General features: G+C 31.0%; 1 protein-coding gene across 1 annotated transcript; it reads right to left on the reverse strand.

Moving 5' to 3' along the window:
• Positions 1-1,391: 1,391 nt before the first annotated feature.
• On the reverse strand, positions 1,392-9,213 carry LOC133691439 (uncharacterized). Its single transcript, XM_062111950.1, has 7 exons — positions 9,009-9,213; positions 8,183-8,289; positions 4,954-8,093; positions 3,633-4,364; positions 2,791-3,522; positions 1,949-2,680; positions 1,392-1,831 (listed from the first exon to the last, which is right to left on the reverse strand). Exons 3-7 carry the CDS (start codon positions 8,080-8,082, stop codon positions 1,706-1,708), a joined length of 5,451 nt encoding a protein of 1,816 aa, XP_061967934.1. The 5' UTR covers positions 8,083-8,093; positions 8,183-8,289; positions 9,009-9,213; the 3' UTR covers positions 1,392-1,705.
• Positions 9,214-14,770: the final 5,557 nt, after the last annotated feature.

The raw sequence follows: 14,770 nt of genomic DNA on the forward strand, positions 1-14,770 counted from the left end.
AGAAATTCAAAAATATAATGTTATTTGTTATACCAAATCTAGTTATTAATTTTTTTATTACTATATATTTTATTTTGATTTTTGTTTTTATTTTATCTCTTATAATTTGATTTTTATATCGACTTTAGTTCTTTTATTATTTTTTAATTAAATGTTTTTTTATCTATTTAAATTTGATTCTCATTTTTTTATTGTTATTTATTTTATTTGAGATAATTTATAAAATTAAAATTTTATTTTAATTTTATCATCTTTCAATTTTTTTACTTGTAAGTTATGGTCCTTATTTTGTTTTAATAAACTTGAAAAAATATTAATAAATTCAAAAATAATTTAATTTTTTAAAAAACACTTTTTTTTGGTTAAAAATGTTCTCAAGATCAATTTAAAAGGTGAACATAATGACTAAATGATTGACCAATGAGACTCTCATCAAAGTCTGATACTCTCAAGATCAATTGGCTAAATTGTGTGTTTCATGTGTGCAGATTTTTTAATATTTTATATTTATTAAATATATATTATTTTAAGTGAAATAAAACTTAAAATATCATATGAATAAAATTACTTTTTAATTTATTTTTTTTTATAAAAAAACAAAACTTATAAGCTAACGGTAAATGAAAATCAAAGTATTTGCACTCTTGATAAGGTTAAGTCAACAAGAGTCCAAATTTAATGTACTAGTTGCTACTATTAGACAAAATTAATCTAGTTAGTTCAGCTTTACATAGCCCAAATAGAAAGAGAATTTCTTTTTCATTGATGCTTTTGATTTATTATTTTATATGTGATATAATTCTTCTTTCTTGTTGATCATTATAATATAATTATAACGTATGTTAATATGACATGTTAACTATTCTTATAAAAATATATATGTGTGTTATGGTAAATGAAAAACTGTCTGCTAAAAAAATCAGTTATAAAAATAGAGTTATGTTTTTTTAATACAAAATTGGGTTTATTAAATAAAAATATTTTTAACATTAAAAACTCTTTGCTTTTTAAAAGTTTATTTATTTTATTTTTATTCTATTAATCTTTTCTTCCTTCTCAACATTGTTTTGAGATAGTTACATTTATAAATTAAATTTGCTGTTTATTTTTATTTATGTTATTAAAAATATTAAATTGAATAGACCTGAAAAACAAAATTACAATCTCGAAGGCAATCACTAATTTTTTTCAAGGCTAGAGGATTTATCCTTTTACTGAATCTACATCTTGGAATTTCATTTTCTGTCAATAAATTTGTAAGTAGTTTATATATATATATATATATATATATATATATATACACTCATTCACATGTATTTTCTGTCAATAAATTTGTAAGTAGTTTATATATACGGGTAAGTAGAAACTATATTACTGTACGGTACACACAATAACAAGTTAATCAAGTGACTTGCTATATATGAAAATACAAACTTAAAAAAAAACAAAACCAAATTGTATCCCATAGCTAATGAAACAGCTGAAATTACTTCCCACCAAACCACAACTCAAAGACATGATTCTTCGTGAAATAACCTAATATCATGTAAGAGGTAACCAACGAACCTGATGCATATCGAGGTAATATGTTGATTTAATTTAGCCATGTAAAAAAGGATAGAAAATAAATAATTGCATCCATTTTACCTGAAAGAAATAATTATAAGCATGTTTTTCAAATTCCAATGCAAACTAATCATCTAACTCAATCATCATGACCAACTCCATCCTCTTCCTCTTTCTCTTCCCACCCTTTATTTCGGGTCCAGTTTCTACAAGTGCTGGTTGGCACGGAGCAACCAGTGCTTGAACCCTCAGCTACTTGAGATACCTGCAAAGCCAATTCAAGAATGGCATACACATTCTAACTTGTTAGTCTTATTGTTGAGGGAAACAAGAAATAAAAACACTAAAAGAGAGGCAAGAAATCATGTCAAATCAGCAGCACCTCTGATTGAGCACTCATTGAACCATTTGATGTAGTAGCAAATTTTGTGGTCAGCTTTGGACATTGACGCACCTCCAACATCAACAAACAAGGGAATATGAAATCATAACATCCATGACTGAAGCAGGAAATACTTGGTAATTGTACAAGCAACAACTCCTGCAGATCAGGGAGCACCATCTCCTTCTCAACATTGACAGCTGAAGCATGATCACCCTGCCCAAATACTCCCAATAATTGAGGGGATTCTCTTACTCTAAGTATTCGAAGCTTTTTGAGACTTGAAGCCATGGCTACTGGGAAGAGACTCTTCAACTTGTTGCATCCTCTGATCTCAAGTCGACACAGATTAGGGAAGCATGAAGATTGGAGATCACTTCCTGACAATATCTGATCCTTTTCATCATCATTATCCTTAGCAATAATTTGCTCCAATTCCTCACAATTTGATATATCTAGAAATTTCAGTTGAATTAGACTAGCAATCATGCTGTTTGTGAATACATGTGTTAGTCTGTCACACTTTTTCACCTTCAAAGTAGTCAAATTGCTCGGCACGAGACCCTTCCATATACACCTCATGTCAGGCAATAAGTTCAAGTTTAATGTTTCCAAACTCACGAGCGATAGTTCATGCCTGCTTCTTCTATTAGTTACCAAACGTCCAACTTGCATTAAATCTTGTACTCCTTTCAAGTTTGCAATAGATATTTTTTTCAAATTCATAAACCCCTGCATCAAAAGAAAACAAGGGTACCAATTTGTTAGATGTAATTCATAGTAATTATTGTGTGCTTTTCAAACTAAACGAGAGGCAAGAAATCAAGTCAAATCAGCAGCACCTCTGATTGAGCACTCATTGAGTCATTTGATGTAGTAGCAGATTCTGTGGTCAGCTTTGGACATTGACAAACCCTCAAAATTGACAAACAAGGGAAAAAGAAATTATAACATCCAGGACTAAAGCAGGAAATACTTGGTAATTGTACAAGCAACAACTCCTGCAGATCAGGGAGCACTATCTCCTCCTCAACATTAACAGTCAAAGCATGATCACCCTGCCCAAATACTCCCAATAATTGAGAGGATTCTCTTACTCTAAGTATTCGGAGCTTTTTGAGACCTGAAGCCATGGCTACTGGGAAGAGACTCTTCAACTTGTTGCATCCTCTGATCTCAAGCCGACACAGATTAGGGAAGCATGAAGATTGGAGATCACTTCCTGACAATATTTGATCATTTTCATCGTCATTATCCTTAGCAATAATTTGCTCCAATTCCTCACAATTTGATATATCTAGAAATTTCAGTTGAATTAGACTAGCAATCATGCTGTTTGTGAATGCATGTGTCAGTCTGTCACACTTTTTCACCTTCAAAGTAGTCAAATTGCTCGGCACGAGACCCTTCCATATACACCTCATGTCAGGCAATAAGTTCAAGTGTAATGTTTCCAAACTCACGAGCGAAAGTTCATGCCCCCTTCTTCTTTTAGTTACCAAACGTCCAACTTGCATTAAATCTTGTACTCCTTTCATGTTTCCAATAGATATTTTTTTCAAATTCATAAACCCCTGCATCAAAAGAAAACAAGGGTACCAATTTGTTAGATGTAATTCATAGTAATTATTGTGCGCTTTTAAAACTAACCGAGAGGCCAGAAATCAAGTCAAATCAGCAGCACCTCTGATTGAGCACTTATTGAGTCATTTGATGTAGTAGCAAATGTTGTGGTCAGCTTTGGGCATCCATCCACCTCCAACTTCCGCAAATGAGGGAACAAGAAATCATAACATCCATGACTGAAGCAGGAAATACTTGGTAATTGTACAAGCAACAACTCCTGCAGATCAGGGAGCATCATCTCCTTCTCAACATTCACAGTTGAAGCATGATCACCCTGCCCAAATACTCCCAATAATTGAGGGGATTCTCTTACTCTAAGTATTTGGAGCTTTTTGAGACCTGAAGCCATGGCTACTGGGAAGAGACTCTTCAACTTGTTGCATCCTCTGATCTCAAGCCGACACAGATTAGGGAAGCATGAAGATTTGAGATCACTTCCTGACAATATTTGATCATTTTCATCGTCATTATCCTTAGCAATAATTTGCTCCAATTCCTCGCAATTTGATATATCTAGAAATTTCAGTTGAATTAGACTAGCAATGATGCTGTTTGTGAATACATGTGTCAGTCTGTCACACTTTTTCACCTCCAAAGTAGTCAAATTGCTCGGCACGAGACCCTTCCAAATACACCTCAAGTCTGGCAATAAGTTCAAGTGTAATGTTTCCAAACTCACGAGCGACAATTCATGCCCCCCTCTTCTATTAGTTACCAAATGTTCAACTTGCATTAAATCTAGTACTCCTTCCAAGTTTTCAATAGATATTTCTTTCAAATTCATAAATCCCTGCTTAAAAAAAAACAACGGGAATATAAAATCAGATTATTGATCATTTAAATTATTTTTTCATAAAAAGTGAAGAAAATTGTAGAAACAAAAACATGAAAAATATTAAAATATATATGTTTTTTGAATTCAACACAAATTTGAAATATTGTATTTAAAAAGAAAGTTTCAATTTTTACATTTTTTTACTCTAACTTTATGAATTTTTTGAACAGTTCATAAGTTGCAGCACTGAAACAAAAAACTCAATATTCTCAGACGAAGCTTTATCATCGGGTCCAAATATTTTCCATTAATCGGCGGAAAAGCCTCAATTTCACTCCTTTAAAATTCAGTGGATGGCTAAAGGATTTGCTAGCATTTATCCATTTACTTTTGGTTTAGAAATAAGAAATTACATTACAGTAATTGATGTCTAACTTCCTAAGCCAATTTAAATCATCAATTAAATTCAGTGGATGGTTAAAGAACTTATCAATTACTTTAGTTTTAGAAGTTTGGAGGAAGATAGAACAAATTATCACAATGTATTGAAGTTGACAATTTAAATTAGAAAAGAAAAAAAAATGGAGAAATATAAAGGACGTACTCGAAGCTGTGCGAACAAATTACCCCCGTCTTCGTGGCCAGAGATGCTTAGACATTGCAAAGAAGGCAATTGGGCAGCAAAATCCTTTGGACCAAAAAAGCTGCACTTTGAAAGATACAATTTTCTTAGCTGAGGGAAGTTGATGATGCCATCTTTAATTTTAGACTTGACGATGATGTCTTCTCCTTCTCCACTGTAAAATACTTGCTTTAAATTGCCATAAAAATAAATCTCCATCTCTTCCAGGTTCTGAAGATTTAGAGACACGGAGACAGGGAAGACATACTCAAGTTTAATACAATAAATTAAACGAAGAATTTTTAATCTTGGGAAGCAAAAAGACTTTGGAATTATTTCCCCTTCGTCATCCTTCTCTCTGATAAGACGCTTCAATTCATCGCAATGTTTTATCTGTAGTGTTTCCAGATGAATAAGACTTTGAGCGAGTGACGGCGTGAAGATAAATGTCAGTTTGTCAAGAAACGACAACTCCAGATGAATAAGACTTTGAAGGCTGACATGTTTAATGGGCCCCTTCCATATCCATTTGAGCTCAGGTAACCGGTGCAGCTGTAACGTTGTTAAAGATGACAGCAGCCGCAGCCTCACCCAATTAGTTCCTTCATCAGCCTCACCCAATTCAAATACCTCTTCCAATGATTCGCATTCATAAATTTCCACACTTTTTAGATTTTTCATAGCTTGCCGCCATTTTGCTGGAAACAGAGTGCGAATATCCCCACATTTTTCCACTTTGACATGTTCTAATCTTTGTAAGAGGTCCTTTTGCGACCCATGGCCATGGGTGGTCATCTGATCAGAGGACAATACTATATTTCTTAAACCCTTCACTCTCATGAAAACAATTTGAGACACAGTAGGAAACAACTGCTCGAATGTCTTTGCATTTAAGGATGTGGCGTTGATTTCACCCAAATATAATCTTGTCTTTGCAGTTGGGTATTTTTTATAGAGTAACTCAATCCCTAACACTATATCATATTTGAGCAACCTGGGAAAAACAAAATCTCTGGGAATGCTTTCAACCTTCGGTATCTTCAATGATAATACAGCTAAATGAGACAGCGAATTTAGCTCTGTGAGGCTTGCATTCATTCCTCCCCTGCTTGTCCCTACGACATCCCATTCCTTAAAGCTGTTTCGCCCGATCAACAGCTCTTCTAACTTCTTCAAACTTCCAATCAAATTCACAGGAATCCTTCCTAGATTTCGACAACCTGTCACGTCCAACAACCTCAACTCCTTGAGCTCCCCCATTTCACCAGGTAATTCTTCACTGGAGTCGCGCCCTATAAAACCAAGAATCTCAAGTCTTTGCAGCTTTCTCAACCAAATGAGGTCCTTGCATTTACACTCCATCAACAGCAACGATTGAAGGTTCGTTGAGAATTGAAGTGATTGCAATGAAAAACACCCTCCCTTTAGAGACAAAACTTCAATTTCTTTCATCCCTTCAAAAAACCTCTCTGGAACATTCAAACCACGATCCAGTTCTAATAATAGAACTTTGAGCTGTGGACACATCAATCCTTCAGGAAGATCTGTTAGTTTATTGCCCATTAACGAGATTACTGTACAACCTTCAAAGCTTTTATTCCTCATTGGCCACTCCTTCAACCCAAAGCCAGCCTTTACCATGAATCCGTATTTTTCTGATGATGCTATCTGAATAGCAACATCACGAACCAAGTCATGCATTTTGACATATTCTTCAGTTTCAGTTCCTAACAGCATACAACAAGCTTTGAGGTTTTTGATTGCCACATAAACTCGTTTCCTTGCATCTTCAATGGACTCCACATCTTGATGTAACCCATAGCCAACTGCGTATCTTGTCAAGTCCTCAATTGGAATGTTGTAATCTTCTGGAAATAAACAGCATAGCAAGAAACATAACTTGGTTTTCTCGTGCTTCAAATAATCATAGCTCAACTTAAGACATGCATATGCATTTTTTTGTTCATCAATTTGTTCCATGTCCGGAAATTGAGACTTTTTTAGCTGATCAAATGCTACTTCCCACTCAACTGCAGATTTATCTCTTAGAGCCCTTCCCACTGTCACAAGTGCTATAGGCAATCCTTTACATTCTCTCGCAACCTCCTTTGCCACTCTGTTCAAGTCAGAGTCCTCATCACGTAAACCTGCATTTATTTTGAATAAAGCCCATGCTTCATTTTCAGACAGGACTCTTAAAAACACTTTTTCCTGGCAATCCATAGAAGAACATATGTCTTCAAGACGTGTTGTTAGAAGAATTTTACAACCCCTGTGAGCATCACCAAATGGGATCCCTATCTCTTTCAAGTTAATATATTTCCAAACATCATCCAGGATTATAAGCATCTTCTTCTCTGTCTTCAGTCTGTGCCATAATAGATCTGCTCTCCCTTCCTCGGTAATTTTGTCAAAATGCAGACCTAAACGATCTGCCATTCGATCCTGGATGCCTGTGACATTTGGATTCTGGGACAGTGTAGCCATCAAAACTTCATCAAACAGCTGCAACTCTTTGGCTCTCCTGCCCACTTCATTCACCAGGGTGGTTTTACCCACCCCTCCCATGCCGTACAGTCCGATCATATTGACATTGTCATCTTTGAGAGCTTTCATAACCCGTTCGAAAGCTTCTTCTGACGATTTTGAGAGCATGAATTCCTTTGATGGAAGAAATTTTATCTCTTGAAGAGGTGCTTTGTGGGACACTTGTGGAAATTTTCTGCTATTTTCTTCAAGTTTTCTCAAAGTCTCCGTCTTCTTTGCCAGTGCATTGCTTAACTTGAATTGTCGCGTCGGATTTGGACACCAAGTAAAGCATTTGCCAATTTCCCTTTTTTCATTTTGCAAACGATTCACACCTTCAATTTCGTTTTTTGCATCTTCCAGCCATTTGTTGACATCAATCTCAATTTCTTCAGCATTCCTTTTAGCAACGTCGACAGCATCTTGCAGACGATAAAATGCCAAAGCCAGATTCATCATTTGTTCATCGAATTCTTGAACAAAATTGTTGAAACAGAAGATGTAACGGAACTGCCTTATTGCTGGTTCCACCAAGAGTTCTGCTATCTTAGATACAATGGATCCACCAACACTTTCGATAGCCATTTTTCACCAATCTGAAAAATTAGAGATATAAGAATGCCGACTGTGAGAGTGAGTCATTAAAAGTAAAATAGGCATTGAGAGATAATAGTAATTTTATTACCTTATTTTGTGAAAATAAATGTGGAAAGCACTGGTACTGACTGCTCAATAATAAAATATAGCGAGAGGAACAAAAGGAGAAGGCCTTTAGCTCTGTATGGAAGCCAGCTTCAAGAGCAACAAGGCAAGGTATAAGAAGAACGATCATGCTATTCACACTTACCCTAACAATTATTTACACAATTGTTCTTAGATCTCTGTGCTTTTCCATAAAAAAGATAGATATACTTATAATGAATATATTTATAAAAGAACGACTTTATGTTGAAAAGAGGAGAAGTATTAAAACAAAATAGTTAGAGCAGCAATTCCCATAAAAAAAAATGCAATTTGATGACATAATTAATGGAACGAACTCAACAAAGGATCAATCTTAGGCAACAAAAATCTGTAATGACTATCTCTATCCATGCCACGAGTAAAAGTCACACTTATTTACGCAACAGCTTTATCTAATGAAGCTGATTTGGTTTCAATTTTATTATCTTAATTTTAAACACTATTTTCCTCGATTATTATGTAATGGGAATATCTAATCTATCCTTCTTTTTTTATATATCTAGTTCATAGATCTATGTGCTTTTTCCATAAAACAAAGATAGAAATACTTTTTTTTTCTTCTCAAAACCAATAAACAGAATTTCATTAGTGAAAGATAGCAAACCACCGATCTAACGAATACATTGAAATAAAATAGTTTACACTTATGAGTTTAAAGCAGCAATTCCCACAAAAATGCAATTTTATGAAATAATTAAGATAAAATAGCATAATATAAAGATAATGACAAACAAATAAAATTAAGAATAATATGCACAAGTGCTCACCTAGCAAAGAGAGTAAGGAATGGAAGGCTGATGATGATCACTTTGACACCTGCACGAATGATACTAGCTCCTCATCTCTTCCAATAACACATAAGTAATCTAAAGCTATGATCGGTCTTCTTTTTTTTTGTTTCTTTTTTAGAAAATTATGAATAAGGAGAAAAAAAAAACTTTTTTATAAAATTATGAATAAGGAACTCAACAAGGGATCAAACTTAGGAAACTAAAATCTGCAATGACTAAGGTTTGATAAAATAATGGTGAGAAGAGGTCAATTCCCTGTCATTTTCACGACGACAATAATGTTGTTTTAAAAACTTTGCATGAGATATTAATAACAAAGGTTCTCTCGTACGCGACTTTTTTTTTCGTTTAAGAAAATAAAATAATTTGAATGATTATTAGATATTTTAAAAATATTTTTGAAAAAAAAATAAATTTTATTTATTTTTTATGTACTTCAAATTAATTTTTTTTTAGTTTTTTTATTATTTTAATGTGTTGATGTTAAAAATAATTTTTTAAAAATAAAAAATATATATTATTTTGATCTATTTCCAAACGAAAAATCCTTTGAAAATTAAACACTACCATACTCCTAAACACTCCTAAATTCATGAGTTATTAGATTATTGCATCTATTTAGATTAATTAATTTTATTAAAGTAACACGTTTTTTTCTTTTTTAATTTTTTTTTCTTAGTCAAGTTTAGATCGGATTTAGATAGTTTAGCTGAATTTTAACAGATAAATTTATTTTTCAATTCAACTAGAAACAAAAAAGAAAACATGAAGTTATTTTGCAAATCCTTTGATGAAGGAATCAAAAGAAAACATGAAATTAAAACACTATAATCCTTTGATATTTTGCAAAAAAGAAAACATGAAGTTATTAGTAGAAGTAATCAAGGTGGATGAAGGAAGAGATCTACAACAAGTAACAATCAGAAGATATCACCAATCTGGAAAAAAATAGGAAGCACTGCATCAAATGACGGGGAACTAAAATTAATTAACCTAAAAATCTTTTGATATTTTAATTGCGCATATAAAGCATATCAATCATGAAGTAATTTAACTGACGTTAGTGTCTCGTGTTCTAACTTCTACTATTCTATTTACCTTAACTCTGCCGTGAGGTAAATAATTTTTTTAAAATATAAAAAAATTATTTGATGATAATATTAAAATATTAATTTTAATATTAGTTCTTCCAACAATAATTTTAATTTATAAAATTCATGATCTTAGTTATGGACTTCACTAGATTTAATAACTTAAAAAAATTATTTTTATTTAATGATGTGATTAAAAAATTAATGCTCAAAAATTTGAGTTTCAACCCAATATCAGGAAGTTTGTTTGAGACCACAACAACTTTATAAAAAATACACCAAAATAAATTATGAAGTCCAATAATTAATATTTTTTTAAATTGAGATATGAAAAGATGTTATTTATATTTTATAAAAACAAATTAAAAATATATCTGAACTAATAAATCAAAATGAGTTGTTGTCACTAATTTAATATTAAAACATGAAGTTAATTAGTCTTCATAGTAGAAATAAAATATAGATATGTATGCAAATATTTTACATTGATTGTTCTTTTTATCTTAATCTTGTTTAGGACAAATCAAACTAATTTCTTTAAAATATCATGCAACTAAAAACATATAAAAAAATTAATCACTATTTAAAAAATAGAGCTCCTTTAATAGAAACATATAATGGAAATGGATAAAAAAAAGTCAATAAGTCAAACCTAAGAACCTAATTTTCAATTTATTTGCATATAAAAACACCATAAAAACCTCCTCCATGTACTAAAAACAAAATCCTAAAATCATTCAAAAAATAAAAATCAACCAAATAAAAGAATTAAAAAAAACTCAATCTACTTTTCAAGCATGTTTATAGAAAAAAACTACTATCATTAAACTTTTTCTCGTATAATAAAACTCTTTGGTATCAAGAACAACGAGTTTCGTCTCTAAAAAGTGCTCATTCACCAACTTTATTGTTCTTTCACTATTTTCAAACAACTTTCTCTTTTATTTATTAAACTCAATGGCTGAAAATGTTATGAAATGAATTTTGAACTAAAATTAAATTTGCAAAAACTAAAGGAATTGTAGAGTAAAAAAAGGAAAGTAAGTGAACTAAACATGACTTTTTCTAACAAATTTAAGATTTATCATTGGATTTCTCTATATTTTATACTTTGGTACTCTATTGTTGAATTTTTTCTTTCTTTCCTTAATAAATTTTAAGGATAATTATAAAAATACCCCTGAACTTTTAGTCTATTTTTTGTTTTCAATCTAAGATTTAATAAGTTATTGTTTGCCCCGTGATCAACATGAAAAATCAAATTAAACAAAAATATATTTTTTCCCTTATATATAATAAATGTAAGTCTACATAACTTTCTTATAAACCTCTTTTTTTTTTAATCTCAAACATGATTTTTCTCTCCAACCTCTCTCTTAAGCAAATTTGGTCAAATTCAACTTTTTTTCTTAAATTTTCTTTTCAATCAAACTCCTAAATTTCTTTAAAAAAGCACAAAACACCATGATGGGGTGTAAAAAAATAGCACTTGTTAAAATAATATGAAAAAAGGTTACAATCTTAAAAAAATTGAAATTTCAAATTGTTTTTTAACCAACTTTTTAGAATGATTGAAGTTTAAAATTATGTTTAATGTTCAGGAGTCGCCGCCTAGTATAATGGTTGCTAGAAATCTATGGTCTATGAGAGTCTGAGTGTGGGATTGGTTGTGTAAGGAAAAAACACATCATCCCCAGTGCACCCTACCTAAGATAAGATGTATTGTTGTTTGATTGTTTCTAGGTCGGGTTTCTATTCGTTGGTTACGTTTAAGGTTCAAGGCAGATATCTCTTCATGAGAGAATCTCTACCGTATCGGATTAAATCATAACCATTCTAAAGCCAAAAAATCAGCATCGCATTTATTTTTTGCCTTGTATCTTTAACACCCGAGGATGTACTTTATCGTATAATTTTACACCTAACAGATATTAAAGTCTACATCTGGATTCTAAAACAAAGATTGAAATTTTTTTTTTGATATTTTGATCAAATCCTAATGGATAATCATAAACCGGTTACGCTATCCTTTTTTAAAAAAAATTTAGCTTTATTTTCGTAGGATTATCATTGTTTCAATAGTAAAATACCTATCTTCTGCCTACCTATCTTCAGTATTATTAAATATCAGATGTAGGTTGGTCCCGTGTATACTCTAAGTATATTCTTAATTACAAGTGCATATCAATTGGACTCACTGCACGGGTAGTAGGTTTATGTTCTTCAAACATTGGACACTGAAACTTACCTACCACCAACTTAGTTTTTTTTTTTTTTTAATATAAGAAAAGGTCAATATGCCTGTTCAAAGCCATTTCTGAAAGAACACTCATAACAAATTAGAAATATGAGAATACTAAGTCAATAGTGTAATAAACATCTATCTCTTAGGATGAGGTTATAGATTTTTGACATTTCAACAACACAAAAACCAAGGCCAGCCAGCCACCTTTCCTTTGGGTGAAGGAAGGAAAAGGACTTCAAATTTTCTAATTCTGACCTTATCTCCTCCTCTGTGTGTGTTCTAACTGTGTGCGTGTGCACGAGAGAGGGGGGGGAGAGAGAGAGATTTCTACCAATCTTTTTTACTTAGTTTAAAGTTTACTCTTACAATTTTAGGGTCAGTAATTTAACATGGCATGGTTTAAAATATATGAACTTGTTGAAAATTAACTTGTCCAATCCATACAGAACATCGATCGATTGATCCATTTTCCTCATTTTTAATGGACAGTGGACAAGGTTGAAGGTCATTGACGATATATCTTCACTTTGGGCCTTTATTATATTACCAACTTTCATTACTCTTAAGGCAATGGGCCTCCCTCCTGAGTCAAAGACTTGCAGAATTGTGTGCTCAGGATGATTGATTCCCTAACTAAGAGGAAACAAATTTTATTAAACTCGACTGAGTCAACTCAGTACAAGATGTGAATCATGATCCAGGTAAATTAACTTAGGTAGATTAAAATCAAATGGATTTTAATAATGAGTGGAGTGGGCATTGAATTGATTTGCAAGGACTATAAATAAGAGGTGGAATGACTCGCCTCTTCCTTTCTGTTCTCCAAAAACTATTGATATTTTGATATTTTGATATTTTAAGAGGTGGAACTAAAAATTAACCCAGAAATCTTTTGATATTTTAATTGCTCATATAAAGCATATCAATCATGAATTAGTTCAATTGACGTTAGTGTCTCGTGTTCTGACTTCTACTATTCTATTTACCTGTACTCCGTTGTGAGGTAAATAATTTTTTTAAAATATAAAAACATTATTTGATGATAATATTAAAATATTAATTTTAATATTAGTTCTTCCAACAATAATTTAAATTTGTAAAATTCATGATCTGAATTTATGAACTTCACTAGATTTAATAACTTAAAAACAAACTATTTTTATTTAATGATATGATTAAAAAATTAACGCTAAAAAATTTGAGTTTCAACCTAATATTAAGATGTTTGTTTGAGACCATAATAACATTATAAAAAACACATCAAAATAAATTATGAAGTTCAATAATTAATATTTTTTAAATTAAGATATGAAAAGATGCTATTTATATTTTATAAAAACAAATTAAAAATATATCTGAACTAATAAATCAAAAGGAGTTGTTGTTACTAATTTAATATTAAAACATGAAGTTAATTAGTTTTCATAGTAGAAATAAAATATAGATATGTATGCAAATATTTTACAACTAATTTCTTTTTAATCTTAATCTTGTTTAGGACAAATCAAACTAATTTCTTTAAAATATCATGCAACTAAAAACATATAAACAAATTAATCACTATTTAAAAAATAGAGCTCCTTTAATAGAAACATATAATGGAAATGGATTAAAAAAGTCAATAAGTCAAACCTAAGAACCTATTTTTCAATCCATTTTTATATAAAAACACCATAAAAACCTCCATGTAATAAAAACAAAATCCCAAAATCATTCAAAAAATAAAAATCAACCAAATAAAAAAATTAAAAGAAACTCAATCTACTTTTCAAGCATGTTTATAGGAAGAAACACCCACCATCAAACTTTTTCTCGTATAATAAATCTCGTTGGTATCAAGAAAGATGAGTTTGCCTCTAAAAAGTGCTCATTTACCAACTTTATCGTACTTTCATTATTTTCAAACGACTTTTTCTTTTATTTATTAAATTCAATGGCTGAAAATGTTATAAAAATAAATTTTTGAACTAAAATTAAATTTGCAAAAACTAAAGGAATTGTAGGATAAAAAAAGGAAAGTAAGTGAACTAAACATGACTTTTTCTAACAAATTTAAGATTGATCATTGGATTTCTCTATATTTTATACTTTGGTACTCTATTGTTGAACTTTTTCTTTCTTTCCTTAATAAATTTTAAGGATAATTAAAAAAATGCTCCTGTACTTTTAGTCTATTTTTTATTTTCAATCTAAGATTTGATAAATTATTATTTGCCCTCGTGATCAACATGAAAATAAAATTAAACAAAAAGATATGTTTTCCCTAATATATAATAAATGTAAGTCTACATAACTTTCTTACAAACCTCGTTTCTTTATCTCAAACATGATTTCTCTCTCCAACCTTTCTCTTAAGCAAATTTGGTCAAATTTAACTTTTTTCTTCAATTTTCTTTTCAATC

The sequence above is a fragment of the Populus nigra genome, chromosome 1 (assembly GCF_951802175.1).
Source record: "Populus nigra chromosome 1, ddPopNigr1.1, whole genome shotgun sequence".
NCBI classification, from domain to species: domain Eukaryota; kingdom Viridiplantae; phylum Streptophyta; class Magnoliopsida; order Malpighiales; family Salicaceae; genus Populus; species Populus nigra.

Bases quoted from the DNA above. Each gene is read 5' to 3' on its own strand.
- LOC133691439 (XM_062111950.1), bottom strand. From the start codon at position 8,082: ATGGCTATCGAAAGTGTTGGTGGATCCATTGTATCTAAGATAGCAGAA. The intron at 3,523-3,632 runs GTGCTGCTGATT...CTTTTGATGCAG, and splicing joins CAATAAGTGCTCAATCAGAG to GGGTTTATGAATTTGAAAAA. The intron at 1,832-1,948 runs GTGCTGCTGATT...TTGGCTTTGCAG, and splicing joins CAATGAGTGCTCAATCAGAG to GTATCTCAAGTAGCTGAGGG.